The 25564-nt window shown below is 40.3% G+C and overlaps 1 protein-coding gene across 2 annotated transcripts; it reads right to left on the bottom strand.

Annotated features, from left to right (window-relative positions):
* Positions 1 to 9800: 9800 nt before the first annotated feature.
* On the bottom strand, positions 9801 to 15699 carry LOC147626279 (uncharacterized). Of its 2 annotated transcripts, none has more exons than XM_086816425.1 (8): positions 13913 to 15699; positions 13354 to 13581; positions 13196 to 13261; positions 13035 to 13103; positions 12808 to 12879; positions 12483 to 12701; positions 10391 to 10484; positions 9801 to 10277 (listed from the first exon to the last, which is right to left on the bottom strand). In XM_086816425.1, exons 1-8 carry the CDS (start codon positions 15065 to 15067, stop codon positions 10240 to 10242), a joined length of 1941 nt encoding a protein of 646 aa, XP_086672551.1. In that variant the 5' UTR covers positions 15068 to 15699; the 3' UTR covers positions 9801 to 10239. The 2 variants fall into 2 exon arrangements, with proteins under 2 accessions (XP_086672551.1, XP_086672550.1); XM_086816424.1 differs by having other exon boundaries at positions 10391 to 10487; positions 13913 to 15698.
* Positions 15700 to 25564: the final 9865 nt, after the last annotated feature.

Genomic DNA, 25564 nt, shown 5'->3' with positions numbered 1-25564 from the left:
CCAATCTTGAGAATGCCTAACTGGGATTTACTCTTCCATGTGCATATTGATGCATCAAACTTTGCTATTGGGTGTGTGTTAACTCAACCTGGAGAACATAAGCTAGACTACCCCATTAGCTTTGCCAGTCGCCAGTTGAACGATGCTGAGATGAACTACACCACTACGGAGCGAGAAGGGTTGGCAATGATATATGCAGTAAGGAAATTTCGTTATTACCTCCTTGCCACCAAGTTTGTTTTCTATGTGGATCATCAAGCATTGTTGTATCTGGTAAATAAACCATGCTCCACAGGAAGAATCACACGATGGCTATTGATTCTTCTTGAGTTTGATTTCACGGTTGTTGTGAGACCTGGCAAGAAACATGTTATGGCTGATCATTTGTCTCGCATACCCAATGGTGAGGCTCCTACAGGGGTTGATGATGACTTACCTGACACTTCCCTGTTCATGGTGGAGACAATGCCTGAATGGAGTGAGAAGATTGTTAACTTTTTGGTTAATGGCTTTCCACCCAAGGAGCTTCGTAAAGATCTAGCTCGAAAGCTGATCAAAGAATGCAAACCCTATTGCCTGATAGCCGGGACTCTTTATAAAAGAGGAAAGGATGACGTTCTTAGGCGTTGTGCCCGAGAAGATGAGTATCTATACATTTTGCAAGAGGCACATATGGGTGTAGCCGGTGGTCACTTCTCAGGAGACTTAACTGCGCGAAAGATCTTACAATCAGGGTATTGGTGGCCCACTATGTTCCAAGATGCATCACTCTTTGTGAAGGGTTGCGATGAATGCCAACGATATAAGAAACCCCAGAGGAAAGATCAGATGCCCCTACATCCAATCAAAGTAAACCAACCATTTGAAAAGTGGGGTTTAGACTTTGTAGGTCCAATTAGCCCAGCGGCCCGAAACACACAATCTCGCTATATTATTGTGGCCACTGACTATATGACCAAATGGGCTGAAGCGAAAGCGACACGTAAGGCAGATGCGAGGACAACAGCCAAGTTCCTCTTTGAAAATATAATCACACGCTTCGGTTGTCCTTTTGAACTTGTGAGCGACAATGGAACGCATTTTATAAATGACGTGATTAAGGAGCTCACAACAAATTTCATGATATCCCATCACAAATCTACTCCTTATTATCCGCAAGCGAATGGCCAAGCCGAGAGTACAAACAAGACATTAATCTCTGTTTTGACAAAGACAGTTGAAGCTCATCGCACGGATTGGGATCTAAAGCTCACGACAGCTTTATGGGCCTATCGTACTGCGTACAAAGTGGCTATTAATTGCACACCATTCAAAATGGTATATGGCCAAGAAGCAGTCATGCCGTGGGAATTTGTCATTCCTAGTCTTCGTGTTGCTACTCAAGAGGGTTGGGATGGTAATCCCTTAGCAGAGCGTCTGTATATCCTTGAGCGACTAAACGAAGAAAGACAATTGGCTGTATACAATGCCCTTGTGGAGAAGGATAGAAGGAAAAAATGGTTTGATCGCCATCTAAAGGACAAGGACATCAAGGTTGGGGATAAAGTCCTGATGTATGGAGTGCGAAACGAAAAGAAGAAGCTCAAATATGCTGGTAAGGGACCATATAGAGTATGTGAAATTACACCGCAAGGTACCATCAGAGTGGAGACTCTCGACGGAGTTGAAACCATTGGATTCCTTAATGGGAGTAAATTCAAAAGATACTATGACCCCCTGAGCCAGGAGGAGTTACACGCAATCCATCAAAAGAAGGCAGCTAAAGAACAGGCTGAGCTTAAAAAGATACAAGCAAGAGTCGAAGCCAAAGAACGTCAACAGCGTGCTAGGAGACAACGAGAAGCCAACTTGGGAATTACGCAAGTATTTTTCGAGGAAGCAGAGGAGGATGCATTGGAATCTGACCCACCTCTAAGATACCCAATTGAGTTACAGAGTCCTTACGGGGAGGTGCTGTATAATGCATTATTGGATACAGGAGCTCAACACAATTTGCTATCATATGGCGTGTGGTGTCAACTGGGAAAACCACCTTTATCCAAGAGTTCTATCCAAGTTCAAGGAATCAGCAAGAAGAAAACCCCTGTCTCAGGAATTCTGCACACTCCGGTTGCTTATGACAAGGGAACCATAATTCAAAGCTTTTTGGTTATGCCTGCTGGTACCATGGAAGGGACTGTAATCTTAGGGCGTAAATGGATGATGGCCACCAAGTGCAATATCGATTGGGCAACCAGACAAGTCACAACGCAAGAACCAACACTAGGTCTGACCGCTCAAAATCCCGCACCTAAGTCATCCACTCAAATATTAGATAACGAAAAATCACAAAGTCCAGTGGCAAAACCATCTTCGATTGTTGGCCACCCCTCTAACGCTTCAACGCCAAGAGTGGAAACAGGCAAGGTGGTCCCTAAAGCTTCGCTTACTATGCCAAAGAGTACATATAAATGGGTCCCCAAAGCTTCGTTAACAGCTACTTCCCCTGCTCAATCTCGTTCAGCCACCAAGAAGCCTCGTAAAAGGAAAGTAGCTACCCACCCGAGAAAGGGCAATGTAACATTGCGGTGGATCCCTAAAAAATTATTAGTAGCCCAAGGGTACTACGAGGGGAATGACCAGATTTGGGTTCCTAAACATAAGGTGAATCCCTCTACATCACCTATAAAACCTTGCAAACCAATTGTTGCCACCCCAATGACAATTCAAGACCGTGGTAAGGGAAAGGTAACAGAGTGCTCCGCACCACTTCCAGAGTTAGTTTGGATTCCCAAACGATATCGATCATTACCACCTAGCTCAGGAAGGGGGGAGCCACATGAAGCTTCTAGCTCCTCATGCCAGGCACACAATCATATAGAAGTTTCTACATGCTCTACACCTACTCTTGTCAACACCCAACAAAAAACCGATGAGTCTACGTCTCCCCTTGTAATAGTATCGTCGGAAACCATTTCCTCCATTCGTCAATGGGAGCGTACACTACCATCTCTACAATTGGATGTGGCCACAAGGGTCATAAAAAGCTATTTGCCCACATCACAACCTATGACCCGCTGGACAAATTGGTTCCAAGAGGCTGCAACATCATTGCAAATAATATGATCTACCCAAGGAAAGGGGGAGCATGTACTCACGCTCGACATTCTAATGCTTCCTCCTTAACCTTCTCCCCTGACCATGTAATTGCCAAATTCAAGGGGATGTATATATATAGCTTCATACATAAACAAAACAAAGAAAACAAAATAAAAAAATAGTAAAAAGAGCAAGAGCACGTTAAGAGCAGAGATATCCGTATACAATCAAGAACTAGATTGTCCTGTCATAAACCTACTGATGCTATATCTGTGTTTGCAGATATGGCAGATGCCCGATCATCATACACTTCATCCACTCCTACCTTTGGTGAGAGGTATCATCTGTACCTTTCTCAGATATTCCACATGTGCTATCCTGTAATTGAAACTGAATGGGATCATATAGATGTACTAGCCAGAGAGGAAAATATTGAGGAATTAGAATGGCTAATTCGCCTATTGACCATGACCGACCCCTACTCCGTAGAGGACATATCCCCGATAGCCCAATGCTTTCCTTTTCCACAAGATGACTATCCTCGCATGGTTACATTTTTGATGAGTTTATGTGGATGGGAAAATGAAAAGGAAATATCTGACAATGATGAATGGACGGATGAAACTCATGGCACTACTGAGGTTGATTTTATTTATTTGGATGATGCGGATAGAGGCTTAGCCTTAGGGCTAGAGCCAGGACTCTACAACATCCTCTTACCGTATCCTCAGTAGTAGTGTGGTGACTGGTAGGTAGGTTAGCGTTTCCAAGTTTTTTCTAGTTTAGATTCCTTAAACAAGTCTTGAAATTTTCACACTGATGTGCCTCTCGAGGTGTAGTGCTTGTTAGTTGATTGTACAGGTTAAAAAGTTTGAGGTGGGTTCGCTTCCAAGTCCAGAGACTGCCGCAACGTTCATCAAAATATATCTACATCAAATTGCAAGCTGTCTCGTCAAATCAAGGAGATCTCCAATTACAGGTGTAATTCTTCCATACCCACTCTCTTTCGTTTTTACTGTTCAATCAATTGCATAAACTATAATGCATGACCACATGGAAATTATCAATGTACTACTTAGTTTTTGAAGTTGCTTGCATGCTAGTGTAAATCATTAATGAGCTTAACTTTATTGGAAATATTCCTAGGCAGCATGACGTCTTTAGTTAACCTTGGAATACGATTGTCTTAGGTCTAGGGTCAAACCATCTTAATGTTTGAACACCTGGCTGTGTGTGTGTTGACCTCTGGGACATAGATTTTACCCCTTGTCGAAAAGATGTAAGAACACATTTTAGTTCAAGAGCGAAGATCAAAACAAACTTTTAAAAAAAAAAGCCTACAATAAATGGCAATACAAGTCTATGATGTGCTTTAATGTTGGCCGATCGCCTTATTGATACTTGGTAGGCGAGGAGTATTCTACTCCAGACCGATGCCTTGGTTGGTAGGGGGTAGCCTTGCCTAAAGTGAGCTAATAGATTCCTGGATAATGCCTTGTGTTAAACATGGTACCAGGATCGATGTTAGTTTTGCCTTAGGAAGGTCGCCATTGTGTATAAAAATTGTCATGTGCAAAAAAAAAAAAAAAAAGGCAAAAGGCTCCTGTAACTCTGATGTTTCTTGTGTCCCTAGGCTCGTGGTAACTACTTGTTCTTAGAGTAGACATAGTATGGTCATCTGTTTATTTATTAAGCTTGGTTATTTTCCTTGACTTAGGCCAGTTATAAACCTTGATTCACCTTTGACACCTTGCTAACTCTTGAATTCCTTTCAATAATTTTAAACTCCTATTAATTTGCTACACTAGCTCACTCATGTACCCTTAAACTAAGTTCTAATAGCATCATCCATTGTGGTCTCACACGCTTGAATTTATACACTTTATATCTTTTGAATTCCAGCATACCTTCACTCTACTTCCCTGTTTTGCAGACGGTCTACCACAACAACCCTCTCGAGCTTACCATACCATAGCTTCCGAGGACGGAATCTACATCAGGAAGGGGGGCATGTTAACCCATGGCGGACATTGCGACATACTATATTTTACGTCATTAATTTAAATATTCTGAGTCATGGGCCGGGCTTGTCGGCACCATATGTTAAGGATGAAGGGATTGGGTGATCGCCGATGAGAGGCGCACCTTGGATATCAGTAGGATAAGGGTTAGGGTCGGCCGGCCATGTATGGGCGCCCAAGTGTGAACGGCCAAGTCACCTATATGAGTCAAATGTAACCCTAAAATCCTCATTCTCATGTGTTGTGAATACAAGAGTGCTCTTGCCTTATCTCTTTGGTTTCCTTCTCCTGCGTTTGTGAGAGAGAGAGAGAGAGAGTGAGTGAGAGAGCGATCGAGCACTGTGTAGCGGCACGGCGGCGGCGGCGGAGAGGCGGTAGAGCGGCGACGGCGGCTCCTCCTTCACGGCTGCGACGCGGGAATCCTTCAAGGCGGCAGTTAAGCGGTGAGTGACACACCTTTTGCATTCTGTTTTGAGCTTGCCTTCCTGGTTGTATGCTTGCAGCCATTCGTGGCTCGCATACGGTGTCCGGCAAGTCCCCAGCTACGACCTGTGCGGCAAAAGCGCACAATGGGCCACCAACCTTGAAACCTTGCAACCATCCGGGTCTCCCGTGTAGACCCTAGCCCTTTACTTGCTTCAATTCAATATCTTTTTATCATACCCAATATTCACTCCCACCTTCCACACCATCTTAGCATGTATCAACACATATCCTAAAAACCAATCCTTGCCACCCTCTTCTTCTTCAACCAAGCCATCTCATTCATGGACACACCATACTTTTGTACTCCATTGAATCCCATATAGTTGTGTCCAATCTCACCACTTGGTGCTACTTGTTGGTGAAATCTATACTCTTTATTGAGGAAGATCACTTCCTTGACCTCCATCTAGCCTTAACTTCCCCATCCTTGAGGATTTATTTTGCAATGGGCCATGCTAGCCACCATGAAGGCCCTTGTTTGCTTGAGTAGTGAAGTCCACCTACCGCTAGCTTTGTCACATGCCCACAATAACCAATACAACCTATAGGGCATCCTCTAACTGTATTACATAATCTACACTTACCTCAAGCAAGCCCTCACCACCATTGGAGATGTACAACCATTCATACCATCCATGTGGCTTACCCGCAACACATGTCCATTAATGAGGCATAGGAGGCCTTTCAATGCCACAAGCCCTACAAATGAAGAGGGAACCACCTTGAGGATTCCTCAAAAGGAAACCAAGACGGCGGGCACCAGCTTTCTAGACAAGAAGCTCTGCAAGCTAATGAGACTCCCTCTTCTAACAATGTGGGTGATAAAAAAATACCTAGGAGCCAAACCCAACCCTAGCCAGGAGATATTTTTGAAGCCACTCCACCCACTACTCTAGGTAGCCCAACTATACACCCCACCCATAACTACTCTTGATCCGCCTTGCCTCTATCCCTAGTGCTTGCTAATGCAAAATTCCATAAGCCACAAAGGCCACTTGGCTGTGGCAAAGTTTGCTACCACATGCATCAACAATCTAATGGTCTTGACTCCCCAAGAAAAGGGATGTCGAGTAAATGTCAAAGAAAGCAGTTGAGTTAGAGAAATCTTCAAGTTGGAGGAGTACACTAACACAGACGAACACACCTTCCGCTGATTTCGCATTCACGGCACCTTCATATTTCACTATGGGCATCACTTTTTTTCACCAACTAGTATCTTAGGGCACACAAACACGTGCACATGTAACTAACCTCATCAACACCAATCCTCCAGGTATGTTTTTGGATGGGGGGACCATGGTGGGGGTGCAAGCTTGGCCTATGATATGACCCATCACCTAGAAACCCTCAAGCTTGCATGTACCTCCAAAGAGCTTCCATGCATACAACCTCTACTCTTTGACTTCATTTCCACACACCCAACCATGCTTTGGCCAAGGTTGTATTTATCATGAAGAAGCCTAATCTCTTAAGCATCCCATTGTGAGATTGGGACAAAATATTATGTCGTCTCAAGAAGATCCACATCGATATCTACCAATGCAAATCATCATTACATGGTGGTCCCCTCGTGCTTATTTTTCCTTCACAAGTGGATCGCTTCTACCAACTACCTAATTTTAAAGGATCCAAGCCATGTCCACAACAAAAGGAGATGCCACATGAACTTCTACATCACCTACCACCTTTCATAATGCCTTGCCAAGTTGCCTTACCACTAGGGCTACCTAAATCTTATCACTAATATGCCATACACTGTAGAGATCAGTCCAGAACCATACCTCGTATGCCAACTTCATGGCATATGGTTTCACAAGCTCGACCTACCATCAGGTAGTTTACCATCTTACCTACTCGAATGGGCACTTATCTCTTCTTCCCCTACCTTTTGTGAGAGACAACCATTGTGTGAAGATGAATTTCTATTTGCCTCCATTAAGGTAAAGAAAGATCTTCCTTCACCCCCTTAGCAAGGAGTATTCAAGTGTGACAACATAATGAGAATGCAATGCCACTCACATCGGGATGTTGCAATTGTGGCTCTAAGGCAAGGCCCAATGACATGCTAAGGTAAGCTCTTGACTTGAGCATCTTTCAACCTAAATATGGGCCCTTCTGACTTGAGTGTGGGAACAAACTTCTGTTAATAACTCGCTTATTATAAGCACGTCAATAAATACTTTCATGGGCACCACATTTGAAGACATGTCGGATACAATTTTTCAAATAGATATTGATGTGATGAAGCGGATGAGTTGTTGGCTTTCCCTCCACTCCTTCTTCACAATGACACCGGAAGAATCTTCAACATCAATAACATTTAGGCAGGGGGACTATGTTAACCATTCTAGTTAACGTTACCTCGCCTTCTCCTTTTTGTAAGGCATTGCACCATCTTTTGCAATAGAAGCTTAGCTTTGTAATATGGCATTAGAATGTATATACTTTAAGCTTAATGGATAAATTTAGGAAAGGCTAGGACTTTATATATAAATCTTTTGGAAGCTAGATTAGTTGCCAAGGACTTTATGTATAAATCTTTTGGAAGCTAGATTAGTTGCCAAGGACTATTGTTAGTCTTGGCGAGTGAAATATAAGAAATTTTGACGTAAGCAAAAGAACAAGTGATTTCCCATTGTGCGTGAGAGCTCTATTCTCTCTCTGTACGTCTAAGTTTGATTCATCAAGCTTTGAGTTCACGGATGCATTAGGTTTTTTGGCTTGGGTTCCCTTCTTCTTGCTCAGAGTTTCCCTCATCCTCTTCTAGCTTGATTAGTGAAGTTGACTTCTTCTTGCTTCCATCAAGGCAAGGGAAGCTCTCCGTATACGCAAGGTAAGACACTTGACTGAACACGCTCACCCTCTCTAGTAGAAAGATGCAAAAAAAGAGAGGATCTCTCTCTCTCTCTCGTGTCTCCTTTGTGAACGGGACTTAGTTCACTGAAACCGCATGCAAGGGTTGTCTCTCTCTATATCTCTTTGTATAGGAGGACAAGTAGTGGTTGCCTAAGCATGGCTCAAGCTTAGGGGAGGGGTGAAAGGAGGAGAGAGGGACAACACAAGGGAAGAGGACGAGCGAGAGGATGGACGAGAGAGGTAAGAAGATGAGGTAGGAGGCATCACAAGGGGGGATAGAGGAGGCATGGAGTTGATATTCAACACGGCTTGTGTTCGAATCTCACTTACAGTTTGGCTAGATCAATTTCAGTTTTTTGGGGAGTGTTCATGTGATGTAAAAAACTTCTTTCATCAAGTGTGTGGCTGACCCTTCTGCTGCCCAAATGTGGTAGAAGTGGTTAGTTCATGGAGTTGATATTCAATACGTCCTCTGTTCGAAATTCACTTCCCATCGGATAGATCGATTTCAGTCTCTTTAAATTGTTCCTACAACATAAAAAAGCTTCTCTCTCTCTCAAAATCGTTTCTATGTCTAGGGTCAAGGGCACAGTTGCTCTATCTCACAAATCAATATAGGAGCATCATCTCCTCACAAGGGCAAGCATGGGCGAGGTAATGGGGATGCACAGAAGCATCATCTCTAGACAAGGTTGAGCATGGGTGAGGTAACGCACGTATGGGAAGGCGAGGGTGGGCCTACATAAACCAAATTATTCCAACCTTAGTAATATAAAGATTGGACTCTAGAGTTAATTTATTGCTTACATCAAGAATCTCCTACCTACCTTTCTTTACCTTACATACATCACCAATCTCATCATCACAAACAATCTTTAAATCAAGGCCCTTTAGAAATCACACACATGTATGCACACAGCTTTCTTTGCCCTACATACATTCACCAATCTCACCACAAACAACCTTTAAATCAAGGCCCTTTATACCTTACACATAACATGCACACACCTTTCTTTACCCTACATACATTCTGCAATCTCACCACACAAATAAGCTTTGAATCAAAGGCCCTTTATACCTTACACACCCTTTATACCCTACACACATGTATACATGCTCAAGGACTATGATCGCACCACTAACACACACACACACACACACACCGGTACTGCTGCAATACGATGGTGAGAGATCTGAAGGCCTAGCCCTCCACCCCCCTTGGGGATTTTGTTCTTTAGACAAGGGTAGATTCGAACCCTGGACATCCACACACAAGGAGTCAAGAATACTACCGTTGTACTTGTGTTATAGCTTGTGGCCTCTCAGACCGAGCATTTAATGGAAAAAAAAGAGAGGATGTTTTTAAATTTAAAAAAGTTTCAATTGTGTAAAGAATCAATACAGTCCAATGAAATAGTAGTGGAAAAAATAAACCTCCACAATATGGGATGAAACAGGACTCCATTTTGCAATGTGAGACATGGGGGTTGAGGGCCTCAAGTGGGTTAGCTATTGTCAAGGATTATACAAAGGGAGGGCCTTTTTTATATGGCAAATACAAAGAGAGTTTGTAAAGCTGCAGGCAAATGTGGGATACAACCTTCTGTACATGGATGGCTTCTGTCTCAGAAAAGCAAGAAGAAAGCTCCATTGATGATATGATGGTTTGCTACTTGGTTGCTTTGTGCTGCCCATGGACCAAATTGGGTAGCTTTTGAGCCCCTTCATGAGGATGCCCAAGTGTAATTTGATTGCTTGGAGACTGCTTCTGGTTTCAGATGGCAAACAAGCATTCCCTTCAATGCTCAACTTTCATTTGCCCAGGATACAATTGCCCTGTAACATACATAAACGAAACATCCCCATGCATGTCAATACCATTCACAAGCTCTACATGAAACTGCAGCCTTCCACCTTCCACACTAATCTTATGAACAGGCCTGTTTTACCTTGAAGATCAGGGGATTCAAGAGGTGTCTGCCTGCCTTGTGTAAAGCCCATTTGCACTACACTTTGCAGTTCATCATCCCAAGCCTGTGAAATCTGCTGCATGCACAATTGTGAAAGTAAGGCATTTGATCAACTATATTGACAAGATCATGAAGTACACATGGACCTTTACATACCGAAAAATTAAGGTTGTTTTCCAAACTTAAGAAAGGAAGTTCTTCAAAGCCATGAACTCCATGCATAGCCTAGAATACATTGTATGACATCCCCATTGATGTCATCAGTGCCCCAAGTATAGGTGCCGGTTTAGATATGAAAGATATGACCATCTATGTGAGAATATCTTCCATGCATAACCCATCATACTAAGTTTCTATCATTTCTCCAGAGGTGAAGGGCAGACTCAGCCATGATGAAGTCTAGCACTAAAGAGCACAACCAGTCCTATGTAGTCACATCATCTTCATTTCAGCTTGCTCATAACACACACAGGTAGGTGGATGGGCAAAAGCATCACTTCTGATATGCATGGACCTTTGTTCATGCATGCATGTATGTGCATTGGACATGTGTATAGGCATGTATGGTTGTTCAAACTTCAAACACATTTGCATGAACTAGCCAAGTAGATATATGTATTTACAGCTTTTATATACCAGCGGGGAGTTCAGTTTTTTCTCAAGCTTAACAAAAACCAAAGTGCAATCCTGACTCCATGAGCTTCTACTCACAAAGCTTCAAATCATCAACTCCACGCATAGTATAGACTACATGCTATGACATCCCCACTCGGGTGTAGATTGATTCATGAAGATATATGAAACCTTAGTAGACAAATCACCATTAAATTGAGTTTCTATCAGGTGAAGGGCAGAGTCAGTCATGATGAAGGCTAGCATAAAGATACACCAAACACACACACACACTCACAGAGACACACTCATACACACACACACACACAGAGTAGCTAGTTTGGCTATGCATTGCTTTGGATAGAAAGAATTAAAATAAACTAGCTGGCCATAACTACGGCAAATAATGCAAAATAGATTTACAAGTCCACTTGTATGGCAAAAAGATGTACCAATGGAAAGTTCAGGTTATTTCCCTATCTTAACAAAAATCAAAGATTGATCTTGACTCCATGATGTCTACTCACAAAGCATCCAAAAATGAACTCCATCATGCATAGCATAGACTACAGGCTATGACATCCCCACTCACATCATCAGCACCCAGAGTAGGTGCAGATTCATGCATGAAGATATGTAACTTTAGCAGACAAAACTTCAAAGTTAAAACTATCGAACTGAGTTTATATTCACTTCTCTGGAGATATAGGGCAGACTACATTGAGCACATAGATATGCATGCTTGCATGCACATGTATGCATCTTTGTACATGTAGGTGTAGTGCTCTGTATGCTTAATCACGTACATATCAATGTATGGAAAGTTCACGTTATTTCCCAAACTTAACTGAAATCAAATTGCAAGCTTAACTCCATTAGAGTCTACTCATAAAGCTTCATATCATAAGTCCATCATGTACACATCACAGTAGGTGCAGGTTCATGCATAAAGATAAGTCTGCTTAAGTAGACAAATCTTCATAAATAAGCCATCATATTGAGTTTCTATCATATGAACCTATGTATTTTCCTATTATATAAACCTATTTATAGTACATACATTGGCAATAAGCCATCATATTGAGTTCTATCATATGAACCTATGTATCATACTAAGTTTTCCTATTATATAAACCTACTTATAGTACATACATTGGAAAATGTTTACGGACATATTTATGTACATATGTATATAGACCGATTACAAGTGCATACATGCATGCTTAAACATACATGGCACGCACGCACACACACATGCATGCATGCATGCATATAATTATGCATGTATGTGCATGGATACAACATATATATGTATGTACTCCATATGTGTGCACTGGAGTACACACAGACGTGTATGTACCAGCTTACAATATATGAATGTGCACGCATACAGCATATGTATGTTAAAACTAAGATTAGAATTTGTTCACACCCAATGCCATGCATGCGGCATGCTTACCTGTGAAACTGAATCTCCATAGGCATCCATGGATGGTGGAGTGCTCAATGCCCGCCTCAATGCAGGATCGGATCCAAAAGAGTGAACATCAAGGGGAGGGCATGAACCTAGCACTTGCAAGGGAGTATGTGGTTGCTGATGGGGGTGTAGGGGTGGGTAAGAGTTAGCATTCTCTGGGGTAAAAACCAAAGCTGGGGGAGCTACTCTAGGCTGAATCCTCTGCATAGGTACGACAACATGCTAAGTTAGCATTCAGATACATCTAAATCCAAAGGTGGGACAATGGGGGAAACCCAAGTTGCTCAAATGTGTTACTAGGACTCACATCTCTTCCAAATAGGTTATCAATGTTGAACTCCACTCTTGGGTTCACTGCAGCTAGCTTCATAGACAAAAACTGCAGTCAAGAAAGACAGTTAGTTTTGAGGCTTCTTTAATATCCACAGGGCATCACGCCCAAGGGGATGCAGGGCATCCCGCCCAAGGGGATGGGTGGGGTTTATGACTGTAAGCACACTTGAAACAGGACTTCTGTGTGACCATATATCTCACCTCCACTTGCCTTTGGAGAGATTGCACGTAGTTGATTATCTCATCAAGCATCACAGCCTTACCCGTCACCTACGAAACCCCGCACTTAATTAGTACATCATTGCCATTACTCACTTTGATAGAAGCAAAAAACCACCTTAGAAAAAGGTAATCAAACTCACCTTGCTGCAACCAGGGACTAAATCTTGCAAATACTTCATTCTTTCACTAATCTTCTCTCGCCGAACCTGTGTTCGCATAATCACAAGCCTTAATTAAAATGAAGGATTTAATGTATATAGTAAAGAAATCATGGTAGAACAAGGACTGTTGAGGTTACCCTCTCTGCAAGGCTATGGCTGTCAGTGGCTTGACCTCTTCTTGCTCTCACATGGATGAAGTCTGGCTTTGGTACTTCTGGAGGCTTGGAGCTTTCTTTGACAGATTTGGGAGTAGACTCACCAGAGTTCCCACTGTTGCTTTGCTCTACTTTGGGCTTTGGATCCTTCTCAAAGGCACTGTCACCACCCTTTTGGCATTTTGATTTGCCTTCATCAGTATCAAGGTCCTGCATATCATGCATAATGCAAGTTACAAGGCAATGCAGGTACCCCAACACATTTTTGTATGATAAAAAGGTTAGGAATTCTAAGCACTAAGGTCTGGTAAGGTTGGTATTATCCAAGCTCCTATCAATGTATACCGCTTTCAAGGAATTTGCCACCTAAGGTTTCCCTTGAAGTATGGCTGCAGATCTTTAGGTATGATCAAAAGGTTGGAAATTCCAAAGGCTAGGGTTCTGAAAGGTTCGGATTATCCAAGCTCATGTCAATGTAGACCGTTTTCAAGCAGGCAATTACTACCTGAGGTTACTCTTGAACTAAGACAAAGGTTTTTACCTTAAGTTTTGCAGCCAGACCCCCACCATCTTTGGATTTCTGTTTGGATCCAGCTTTTCTTTTCCTTCCAAGATTTTCAGCTATCCCTTGTGATGGAGCCGCCTCGCCACCATTGATTCTCTCACAGCTTGAAGATACCTCTTGGCCCATGCTCTCATCAGAGTCATTCACGGAGGTGCAATGCTGCTTCTGGGCACCTTCACTACCATCAACAAGCATATTTTTTGTGGGAGAAAAAGAGGTTTTCTTTTCCAAACTCTTCTTGGGATCCTCCAATAACAGAGCTGATGGTGCTTTATTGGGTTCTTGAACACTAGCATTGTTGCTCTTGAGGCCATTTGGGCTGTTGGGTGCTGAGCGTTTTGGCATAATGTGATGCCCACCATGTTTAGCGGCTCTGTTCACCTTGACCCCATCTACAGTTGGATAATGTTCCGAGTAGCCCAGGTTGCCAAAAGATGAGAATCTTGCCGCCCTCTCTGCAAATCCGGGGTCAGTGGAGAAGTTGGTAAGACAATGTGAAGCTGCAAGATTCATACCTTGGATGGCCAGGCCCTCTTTTGATGGATCAGTGGTGACACCAACATTGAGGGGACCCCAATTGTTGCGATTGAGAAGCTTCTCCATCTCAGAAAATGGTTGCGGCGGCGAAGCCATCATCTTCCTTAGAGAGGCCTCCTCATGCATGTGTTCAAGACCCACATGCATGTAGTCAAGCCCTGCATGCATGTGCCCATGCCCTGTATGCATCTGCCCATGCCCTCCTGCAATGCTCATTGGGCTCCCTATGATGCTGTTAGGAGCAGCCGATAAGAAAGAAAGCTTGCTATCCCAGGTCCCTGAAGCCAGTAAAGGGTTACTGAAGTGTGCATTGTTGTAGCCATCCATTGCTGTGGAAGCAAATGCCGGTAACAGTCGCCCACCATCGCCGTGGTCTTCTGCAAAACCAAAGTGCTTTTCCAAATGGGCAGCAGGGTTCTGCTGCCATGATCCCTGAGCAGGTTGGAGGTGGTCTTCAAATTCAGGAAGAGCTGTGCTGGGAAAGCAAGAAGGAGAAGTTGGAGAGCTCTCCATCGATGGGTTATTGAAAGATGGTAAAGATGAGCTGTGCTTGATGGGCAATCCTGTGGACGCAACATGAGGTAAAGAAGCCATAGCCTTTCTATCTTTCAGAAAAGACCGCCCTTTTGACCTGCATTTCCCAAATTGAGCTTCTTACGCTCACCGTAAGCTACACAGTAGAGCTTAATTGGCCAATTTAACCTTAAATGGAGCTACACTGAAGTGCTCAATTCAGCATCTTAAGCTACACTGTAGTGCCCAAATGAGCTATTTGACCTTAGCTTAAGCTCCACAACATTGCCAAATTGATCTTTTAAAACCTTAGCTTAGACTATACTACAGTGCCTTATTGAAGCTTAACTTAAGTAAGTTACACTGTAGGATCATGTTCACCGTCAAAGAGTGCCCAACAACATCAAGTCACCATCTGCTTACGCAGGAGTGCCCACATTGTGGAGCTACGGGAGGGCCTTTTTTGGGCGAATCTGTGAAGTGGGCTCTCTATCTTCTCTCTCTCTCTCACACACACACACACACACACACACTCACACGCGCACACAACACAACACGCTCTACAGTGAGAGAGTGTCTGCTGATTACTAGTCAGCTAGCAAAATCAACGAGAAAAGGGCCAAAATCGGGTGGCCACAGTTGAAATGGAGCCGAATTGGGTGGCCACAGTTGAACTCTAAAGGAAAGCTTTGCACAAGAGGCCTTTCTGAGAAAGAGAAGCGGAAATTCAATCCAGTTTATAACCATTTCGCGTCCACTAACCGGTCCACCGGCTACTGCCAGTCTTCATAAATTTGCGAGATCAGAAGAAACCGTTTTCACATTTCTATGTTCTCTTGCTTCCAAGTGGCGAGCAACTACTGGCTTGTTTTCCTGGGTGTATGCCACCAAGCGGCCACGTGGCGATCAGATATAGGCTGCCTGGGACCAACTTTTCAGGATCTCTATTTTGAGGAAAATTTCCAAATTTCCCTTGTATTTTGGTAATCCATAGATATATTGGCAAACCATAGATATATTGTATTTCCCTTCTATTTTGGTAAACCATAGATATATTGTATTTTTGGAAGAGGTGTAATCTTGAAAAGCCTTATTCACAAGGAAAATTTCATCTACGTTTTCTACTTCTTCTTCAAAAATTTCAAGATTTCTTTATAAACTGTGAAGCAAATGTAGTGGATATGTGATCTCTACAATAGAGGAATCAATTACATACTGAAAGACTTTAGTTATGGGCATCCTATATATGTGATCTCTACAATAGAGGAATCAATTACATACTGAAAGACTTTAGTTATGGGCATCCTATATATGTGATCTCTAAGGTAGAGGAACCAATTATGGACACTCTAAATATAAATATTCACTAAAAGACTTCAAATATTACCTCCTTTCATAAAAAATTGAAAATTGTTCTGTGTGCAAAGATTTTAATAACATCATATTGAGAAGTCTAAGGACCCATTTATGCAACTCCCAAAACATGGATATTAAAAAACTCTGTTAAGTCTAGTCAGTTAAAATATGGTACCTCAAATTTTTTGCCCCTTGAATGAGCTTTTTTCATTGAGTTAGGGCATTTGTGGTTTTAAATGGAGGTGGTCAATAAAGTGAAAGTGGGGGTGGTTTGCTAACTTGCCCTAATACCCTACATGAGTCTAGTACTCTCTCAAGCTCTTTCCATTACATGAACACCATTTTTTTCTTGTTGAAAAGTCTTTAATGTGAGGGATTCCATCATAATTGTGAGCTAAAATAAACATTGATCTTTACATTTCTCGTAATAAGTGGAGGTGGTCAATAAAGTGAAAGTGGGGGTGGTTTGCTAACTTGCCCTAATACCCTACATGAGTCTAGTACTCTCTCAAGCTCTTTCCATTACATGAACACCATTTTTTTCTTGTTGAAAAGTCTTTAATGTGAGGGATTCCATCATAATTGTGAGCTAAAATAAACATTGATCTTTACATTTCTCGTAATAAGTGGAAATTTTTGGCATAAAGCTTTTACCTCAAGCGTTTTTGTAAAGGAGGGCCAGTCTGTGGGGAGAACCAAGACCAATTGAGTTGTGGCAAGTGTGTGGGGAGAGAACCAAGACACCAAGACCAATTGAGTTGTGTTTTTAGGCAATGAACCCTTAACAATCCTCCTTGATTCTCTTTTTAAGGTTCTAATAATGAGGGTAGAAGAGTATTCCTACACATTCTGGTACAAGCTCTCTCGTCCCATAAAAATGTATGGTACACTTGCGTGCACAAGAGACCGTTTTTTTATTATGGCTACTTACAGTCTTTATAATTACAAGAGGTGTATTATGCCTATTTACAATCTTTATAATTACAAGAGGTGTATCATTTATGAGCTACCAATGTATCATGGTAGGGGTGTTAATATCTATCTCTTATAAGTATGTACATACAAGACATTGTAATCTATACACCAATGTTACTTTTTCTCACAAGTTATATGTGTTTTCGTATAACCTTGTCACATCTAAGAAAAGGCCAAGCAGTCCGTTGGCCCTTCATTTTCAACCTCATGTCCATCATAGAAAAGGTTGGTGGAGATTTTTCACCCAATCTTTGTTGCCCCTTATATTCACTTGTTCAAATAAAGGACATTCTTCTTCTTCTTCTTCTTCCTCCTCCTCCTCTCTCTCTCTCTCTCTCTCTCTCTCTCTCTCTCTCTCTCTCTCTCTCTCTCACACACACACACACACACACATGGTGTGTTTGTGCATGCACAAATTTGTGTGTTTGTGTGGAGATTTTTCACCCAATCTTTGAAAGGACATTGTCTCTCTCTCTCTCTCTCTCTCTCTCTCTCTCTCTCTCTCTCTCTCTCTCTCACACACACACACACACACACACACACACACATGCGCGTGCATGTGTGTAAATATACATCCAAGAAAAAGCAAGAAATGGGTTTGCCCTTCATTTTCAGCCTCATGTCCAACAAAGAAGGTTGGTCGAGATTTTTCACCCAATCTTTGTTGCCCCTTGAATTTACTTGCTCAAATAAAGGACAATGGCTATTGCTTCTCTCTCTCTCTCTCTCTCTCTCTCTCTCTCTCTCTCACACACACACACACACACACACACACACACACACACACACATGCGCGTGCATGTGTGTAAATATACATCCAAGAAAAAGCAAGAAATGGGTTTGCCCTTCATTTTCAGCCTCATGTCCAACAAAGAAGGTTGGTCGAGATTTTTCATCCAATCTTTGTTGCCCCTTGAATTTACTTGCTCAAATAAAGGACAATGGCTATTGCTTCTCTCTCTCTCTCTCTCTCTCTCTCTCTCTCTCTCTCTCTCTCTCTCTCTCTCTCACATTTGCTTATGTGTTTGTGTATATACATACGTATGTACGTATGCATATATGTATTTATGCATATGTATTGTATGATACATACATATATGTATGTATGTATGTGCGTGCATGTATGCATGTATGTATGTATGTATACATATGTATGTGTATAATACATACATACATGTATGCATGTATATGTTTGTGTACAAACATACATGTGTGTGTGTGTGTGTGTACGTATGTATGTCACTTGATAGTCCATATATTATACATGCATATACACATATACATACACACACACATATACACAACACAACAAGATTAAAGTCTCTTAATATTAATTTCATACCCTTGTTTCTAGCACTTTCCTAAATCAACGCATCACTTTTTACAATAATACAAGCCAATCCATATTTGAAAGTAGCACTCGGGTTTACCTTCAATCCTTCTCCATTATGGTACTTGGTTCACACAAGGAGTTGTAAGTGATAGGTTTCAAGTTCCTTGACTCACTCACAAATTTTGAAGGTGCCTAAAGTAAGTGCATGACCATACCTAAATTCCATTGTGAGGTTCTTCCAATGCATCAAAATAAGTCTCACTTTAGCACATGTAAGTCAATTCAATTCAATAAAATTCTAGAGATCTAAAAGTGCTCATGATAGGCTATATGAAATGTATTTTTTAATGAATTAAAGGTAATGCACGTCAACTCAACACAAGTGAAGGTCATTGCTGTTGCTCACTTCAATCTATGTACAAAACTAGGGATTAGTAGGTTTCTAATATCAATTATAACACACTGGTTATGCTAGTGTACATGCAATCATGGCAAATAATTTGTACAAAAGTTTTAGCAAACATGATTTATAGGGAACCTTCTATTAGTGAGGCTTGTAATCTCTCTCTCTCTCTCTCTCTCTCTCTCACACACACACACACACACACACACACACACACATGTGCATGTGTACCCATGCGTGCATGCACACACACACATATGCATGCATTTGTGCACTCACGCACATGCACACAAAATATGCATGCACACTCACTCATATATTGCACGCACGCATGCACGCACGCACACATACACACGCACACTCACTCACTCATATATAGTGAGACTTATTTTGATGCACACTTATTCACTCCCTCACTTACACACGCACATATACGCATGCACACTCACTCACTCCCTCACTTTGATTGAGTTACTTTCTCAATAGGTTAACCTAAGTGATTAATAACTCATCACATGCTCAAAATATATATCATCTAAAATTTTATCTTTTCAAGCCTCTCCTCAACACAACCATATTACCAACATGCTCATCACATGCTCAAAATATATATCATCTAAAATTTTATCTTTTCAAGCCTCTCCTCAACACAACCATATTACCAACATGTTTATAAGTATTACCACTCAAGGGAGACTCCTCTTATTAAGGCATATTACTATATGATTCTTTTCATAAACTATGGATATTCATTATATTAAGAAAGATAACAACTTGGTGTTCAAGGAAATCTTTCGAAACTTCAAAACAATTGTCCACTTCTAGTTCAAACACAAATTTGTCATATTACCACTCAATCATGTATGGGGATTATAAAACACAAAAAGCCTGAATATCATCTTTCAAAATTGTAACGGTTTTAAAATAGGTGTGAAGGCTTTTACATATACTATTGAGCTTATGAAAATCGAGACCTTGCATGTTGTGCCATGGCATGTCTTCCAAAGATAAGTATGATTGTGGCCTCACTTTTTTTTTTCTTTTGTGAAGCTCAAGCTCAAAAGTCTAGGCATCAATTTCAAAGTGAACTTGATTGAAAGTAGTCTTATCCAACGAGAAAGGGACATGATTTTAAGACACCCCAATTATGCCATTGGTTTTCACGAGGATATCTTTACATGGAGAGTTGAGCTCTTTATGTAAGATATCAACATGTCCAACAAAATCTCATGAAAACAAATGTGCTTTCATTATTTAACTTGATTCTTTTTACATAGTAGCAATCGATTTGAAGACACGATTATAAAAGAGAGACCCATCTTGATGTAGTATAAGGACAACATCTCCCCACAACATAAAATTTTAAAGAAAAACAATATGGTAATACTAGGTGGACTCATCTCAATCACCAAACATTATGTAAAATGTTGGGTTGGGTATCAATTTATATAACCAAAAGGTGGAAAGGGTGATGTCCCTTTAGAAGCTCGAAAAGAGAGCTAAATGGACTCACAGCTAAAAGTGACAATCTCAAAGTTACAACTGGAAAACACTCATAATTTAATGGTGTTTGTTTAAGGGAAAGGTTCCTACTAGTAAAGTCTTGTTAAACCATGTGGAAGTGGGACCATCATAAATAGTAGTAATGATCAAGAGGCACCACAACTCTCACAAAAATTGACTTGCCCATTATCTCCACTCCCTCTTCTAAGGCTCCCTGGCCCACAAAAAAATTCACTTGCCATTATCCCCACTCCTTCTTCTAAGGCTCCCCCCAAAATGGCCCACCACTTTATGTTTTCTACATTTTGTGTTTTATTTTTTTGGAACCCCAACTTTATGACTAATCTTTAACATAGTGAAGAAATGGTTTAAGAACTTCAAGAAAAGTTCTTTGCACACAACCTTGTAACCTAGATATGGCAAGGAAAATATTAAGAATATATATCCTTCACAATGCTATAGTACATGCGTCATGCCCCTATATTCACATAAACTTGGTGAATGAATCTGTTGAAGAAAAATTATATAAATCTGATGATGTAGACCTACTAGGCTTACATGCCTTTCTCTAAAATTGGGTCTTTAATTACTATTACAATCTCTAATGGCTTTTATGGATTGTATATCAAGAACAATATTCTTAATAGTACATAGATAATTTAGTGTTTAGATTTCTCTTGGATAAATTTATGTACTTAATGGGTTCTAGTAGTCTATTTGTCAAGATATTGTCTACACAGACTTGTTTATCTCATGTAATTTTTAAAACAAATCAACTTAAATATTTTTATCTTTTTAATGACATCTCAATAAGGGATTTATACCCATGGGACTCTCCCCCCCCTTTGAATATTATGTTTTTTGACACATATTAGGACTATGATAAATCAAGGATGCCACTTGGAAAAATCTTGAAAGATGAAATCATAAGTTAGAACCACAAAATGAGAAAACATTTCAAGCCTTTCCTAATGAAGATATCATTTAACCACATGAAGGGAAATGTTAAATGGCTTATAATTCTATTTGCATACCAATTTAAGTATTGTGTTTACACATCTCTCTCTCTCTCTCTCTCTCTCTCTCTCTCTCTCTCTCTCTCTCTCTCTCTCTCTCTCTCTCTCTCTCTCTCTTAGATACACAAAAACACGAAGGGTAAACCCAAAAATTAGCAAGATATTCTCCTTTGCGCCTTTCCCATGCATGTATAAGGACATGTTGAGAACCCATGTTACTTTGGACTTGAATATCTTTTGATGTAAATAATATGTCATTATTTGTGAATTTATTAAAATAGCATATTTTATTTGAATCTTTGTATTGAAAATACTCTTACAAAAGAAATTTATTACATATCCGCCAATTGTTTGATTGAAAAAGGTCATTAGAGAGAGAGAGAGAGAGAGAGAGAGAGAGAGAGAAGTAGTTTTAGTATGTGTATTTATGTGGTTTAGTATGCACATTTTATCTCATTTTGAAGCAATGTTTACATTCAGGCTTAGTGTGTAAACTCTTCCTTTTGTTTGTGTTTTTGTAGTGTGTGCAATTATGCTTCTATATGAGACAATGTGGACATACTAGAGAATGTGAGTTATTTTTTTTAGCTATAATATTTTCTTTATAACTTTATTCTAGTGTGAGACTTATGCCATATGAAGGGAGTGTAAACATTATATATTGTGTGCATTATCCTTTTCAACTATTGTGAACAATCTGTCTCTATTTTGTGTGCATTATACGTTATCTATTTCATCCATTTTGAACAATTTACCTCTATATGGGTAGTGTGAACATTCTAATTGTTTGCATGTATGACAATTCGATTGTTGTGTTTTACTTACCATGACTCCCTTGATGCCATTGGATGTGTGAGAATGCTTTATGGTTGCCATTGGTATGCTTTGGTGGATGGTAATTCCGCCAAAGCATAGGTTAGGAAATAGAAACCCTTAAACCCAAGTGTTCTACACATTTTGTCTTTCTTAAGACATTTTGAGTGGGAATAGATGTTCACATTCCTGCATATGTATTTTAGTCTTGTATGCACTAGGTGTGTATACAAATGAGTCCTTTACACTTGTTTGTGTATTCTATCTTTAGGTGAGATAATGTGTATGCAAGGCATGTTTAAGTAGTCCACACTACACTTCTAATCTACATGCGTGTCAATCAATGTTGATCTTAATTCCATGGTCGTTTCTTTTAGTATGTAAGTAATAATTACATTAGAGAAATGTGTTTTATACCATACATGTATGTGCTCTTAAATGATTGATTTGTTGATTTATAATACCCCACTTATGCATGCCAAAAGTGTATTCACTTGATGAAATTTGACAACTCCAAATCAACACTAAGAGATTTCCAAGACATTCTAGATCAATTAGGAGCCTAGATCTCTTCAACATTATTAATGATTGAATGGAGATAGTGGACCATAATGACCTTTATTCCATGAATATCATGCTCTGACTCTAGATAAAATTTGATGTTGTTTATGTTGGATTAATTGATTGAAGAATAGCACATTTGTAAGTAGAGCAAAGACAAAACCTCCAATCCCATATGACAAGCCAAAAACAAAGATGTTGTGTCGTAGTAAATATCAATGTGTCTAACCAAAGTGCTTTAGCACAAACCCTCCCCACTTTTCCAAATAACAAGATATGCTTGACATTTTCATATTGTTAAAAATTCCTTTTCTGGGATTATATATATATATATATATATATATATATATATATATATATATAGAGAGAGAGAGAGAGAGAGAGAGAGAGAGAGAGAGAGAGAGAGAGAGACAGAAATAAAATTGAATACAACACAAACTCCTAGCAGTTGAACCCCTCAAATATACAAGCTTTGACTAGTAGGAGAGATAACCCATCACATTAGTGTTGTACTCTAACTTCATAGAATGTGATGGCAATAGCATTATATGTATTTTTCTAAGTTATGTTTATATACAAGGCATGCATTTTGATCCTTACCAAGGATGGTTGGCTCATCATGATGCATTTTGTACCATGTCTAACACGCAATGTGTTAGAGATACTAGCCGTGGGTGGGGGCCACATCGTGTACATGTAATTATAGCACATTCACATGCACGATTGGGGGGTTTCAATTTGAGGGACGTACATGCCATCTTATACATGTGAGAGTGGATTAAATAAATAGATATTCAATTTAATAAAATTATATAGATTTCTAAAGGGGATTTTTTAATCCAAAATTCAAACATGTATGCTTAGAAAAAGGGGGTAAGAATTGTGTAAAAATTTGTACATTCTTTTTCTTTTTTACAAGAAAGAGACTTCTATTAGATATAAAAGAATCAATATAAAATCATGGCTAGAAGCCAAAAATCGTCACACTTTATAGTCTGGGGTTGTAGGCTCCAAAGGTGGTGTTTTTATTTCAGTTTCCTAGTCCATCTTGCCTTACATTATTGGTCATAGTGTTATGATACTTTCTAGAGCACAATTGATTATTGTCATGTAGCAAGACAATATACATGCTGGTAGCCTCAATATGTATTCTCCACAATCATATAGGGGAGAGGACATCCTTCTGGAAGCTTCTCACAAAATGGCTTCTACATGCATACTATTGGATCATTGGGAATAAAGCAACCCATAGATAAAAGAGGAGGATAGATAAAAGAGGAGGACATGAAGGGGTGGTGTATCTTGTGGAGAGAGCTGCATGCTATACGCAAGCAATGACTATTGGATTGAGGAGGACCACATTCATAAGAAGCCCTCTTCCCTTCTCTATATTGGTCTAATAGATGAACTACTATGTATCTTGAGGCCTCCCACATTTACCAACTCGCACAACTCTATTACTTTTTGTGTTACTCAATTGAGTGTAGAACTCAGATTGAGAGTTACACGATACTTTTGGGATGTTAAGCTGGGATCGATCTCCCTTGCACATCAATTAGCACCATTTCTCATGAGTATAAGGAAAAAACTACTTCATTAGAGCTCTAGGAAACTAACATAGCCTCTAGAGCCTTGGTGATAAAGTACTTCTTGCCTTAACCTTGTATATTTTCTCTTATTAAATTGCTTCTAAGGATACATCAACTACAAAGTTTGGATAGTTTTGGAGGATTTCCTACCCTTTGGCAACATTGGGAAAGCTTTAGGTACTCCATTGATTTAAAAGAAGTTTTAGCACTCTTATAGTAATGTCACACTACTTGGATAGTTTTAGAGGACTTCATACCCTCTGGCCGTATTGGGAAAGCTTTGGGTACTCCATTGATTCAGAAGAAGTTTAAGCACTCTTATAGGAGGACTCAGATATCTCATTTGTTTTTGGGTTATTGCTACACCATAGTCTCCTTACTGTTAAAACCAATGGAGAGTTATCTTTTGGTGAAAATCTAGCTAGAATTGTCTCTTAAGATTTAGATGATTTCCTACCTTGTAGCCACATTGGGAAAGATTTGGTGGGTACATCCACTTACATATTTAGAGGATTTCCTACCCTATGGCCACATCATGAAAGCTTTGGGTACTCCATTAATTCAGAAGAAGTTTTAGCACTCTTACAGGAGGGCTTAGATATCCCATGTTTCTTGATTACTACTACACCATAGTCTCCCTGCTGTGGAGAGCTATCTTTGGTGCTGATCCAGCTTGCACTCAATAGTCTCTAAGATCGTACATCATTGCCTCTCGGATTGTAGAGTTGCGAAAGGACATAGAGCTCTATAGCTCACAACTTTTAGGTATAATGAGGTGAGAGAACTGCATAGCTTAGCTTTCATGCAGACCAAGGAGAGCTCCATAGCTTAGATTTTAGGTAGACCAAGGAGATCTTTATAACTTAGCTTTTAGGTAGACGAAGGAGAGGTATTATATACATCACTTAGGGCTATATTTCCTGGCTCACTTGGTGTATCTAGAGACCACATGTTCTCTTTGAGGGTGAAGACCATGACTCTGCTATCATGATATGTCCCTAGGAGGATTTGATACCACTTGGGGGATAT

Source organism: Cibotium barometz, chromosome 22, assembly GCF_041138505.1.
Source record: "Cibotium barometz isolate CiBa-2024 chromosome 22, ASM4113850v1, whole genome shotgun sequence".
NCBI lineage: Eukaryota > Viridiplantae > Streptophyta > Polypodiopsida > Cyatheales > Cibotiaceae > Cibotium > Cibotium barometz.
Note: the sequence above shows the minus strand (reverse complement) of the source record. Positions and strands in the feature narration are given on the sequence as shown.

Bases quoted from the DNA above. Each gene is read 5' to 3' on its own strand.
- LOC147626279 (XM_086816424.1), bottom strand. From the start codon at position 15,067: ATGGCTTCTTTACCTCATGTTGCGTCCACAGGATTGCCCATCAAGCAC. The intron at 13,262-13,353 runs GTAACCTCAACA...ATGCGAACACAG, and splicing joins GCCATAGCCTTGCAGAGAGG to GTTCGGCGAGAGAAGATTAG. The intron at 10,278-10,390 runs GTAAAACAGGCC...TGTATGTTACAG, and splicing joins TGAATCCCCTGATCTTCAAG to GGCAATTGTATCCTGGGCAA.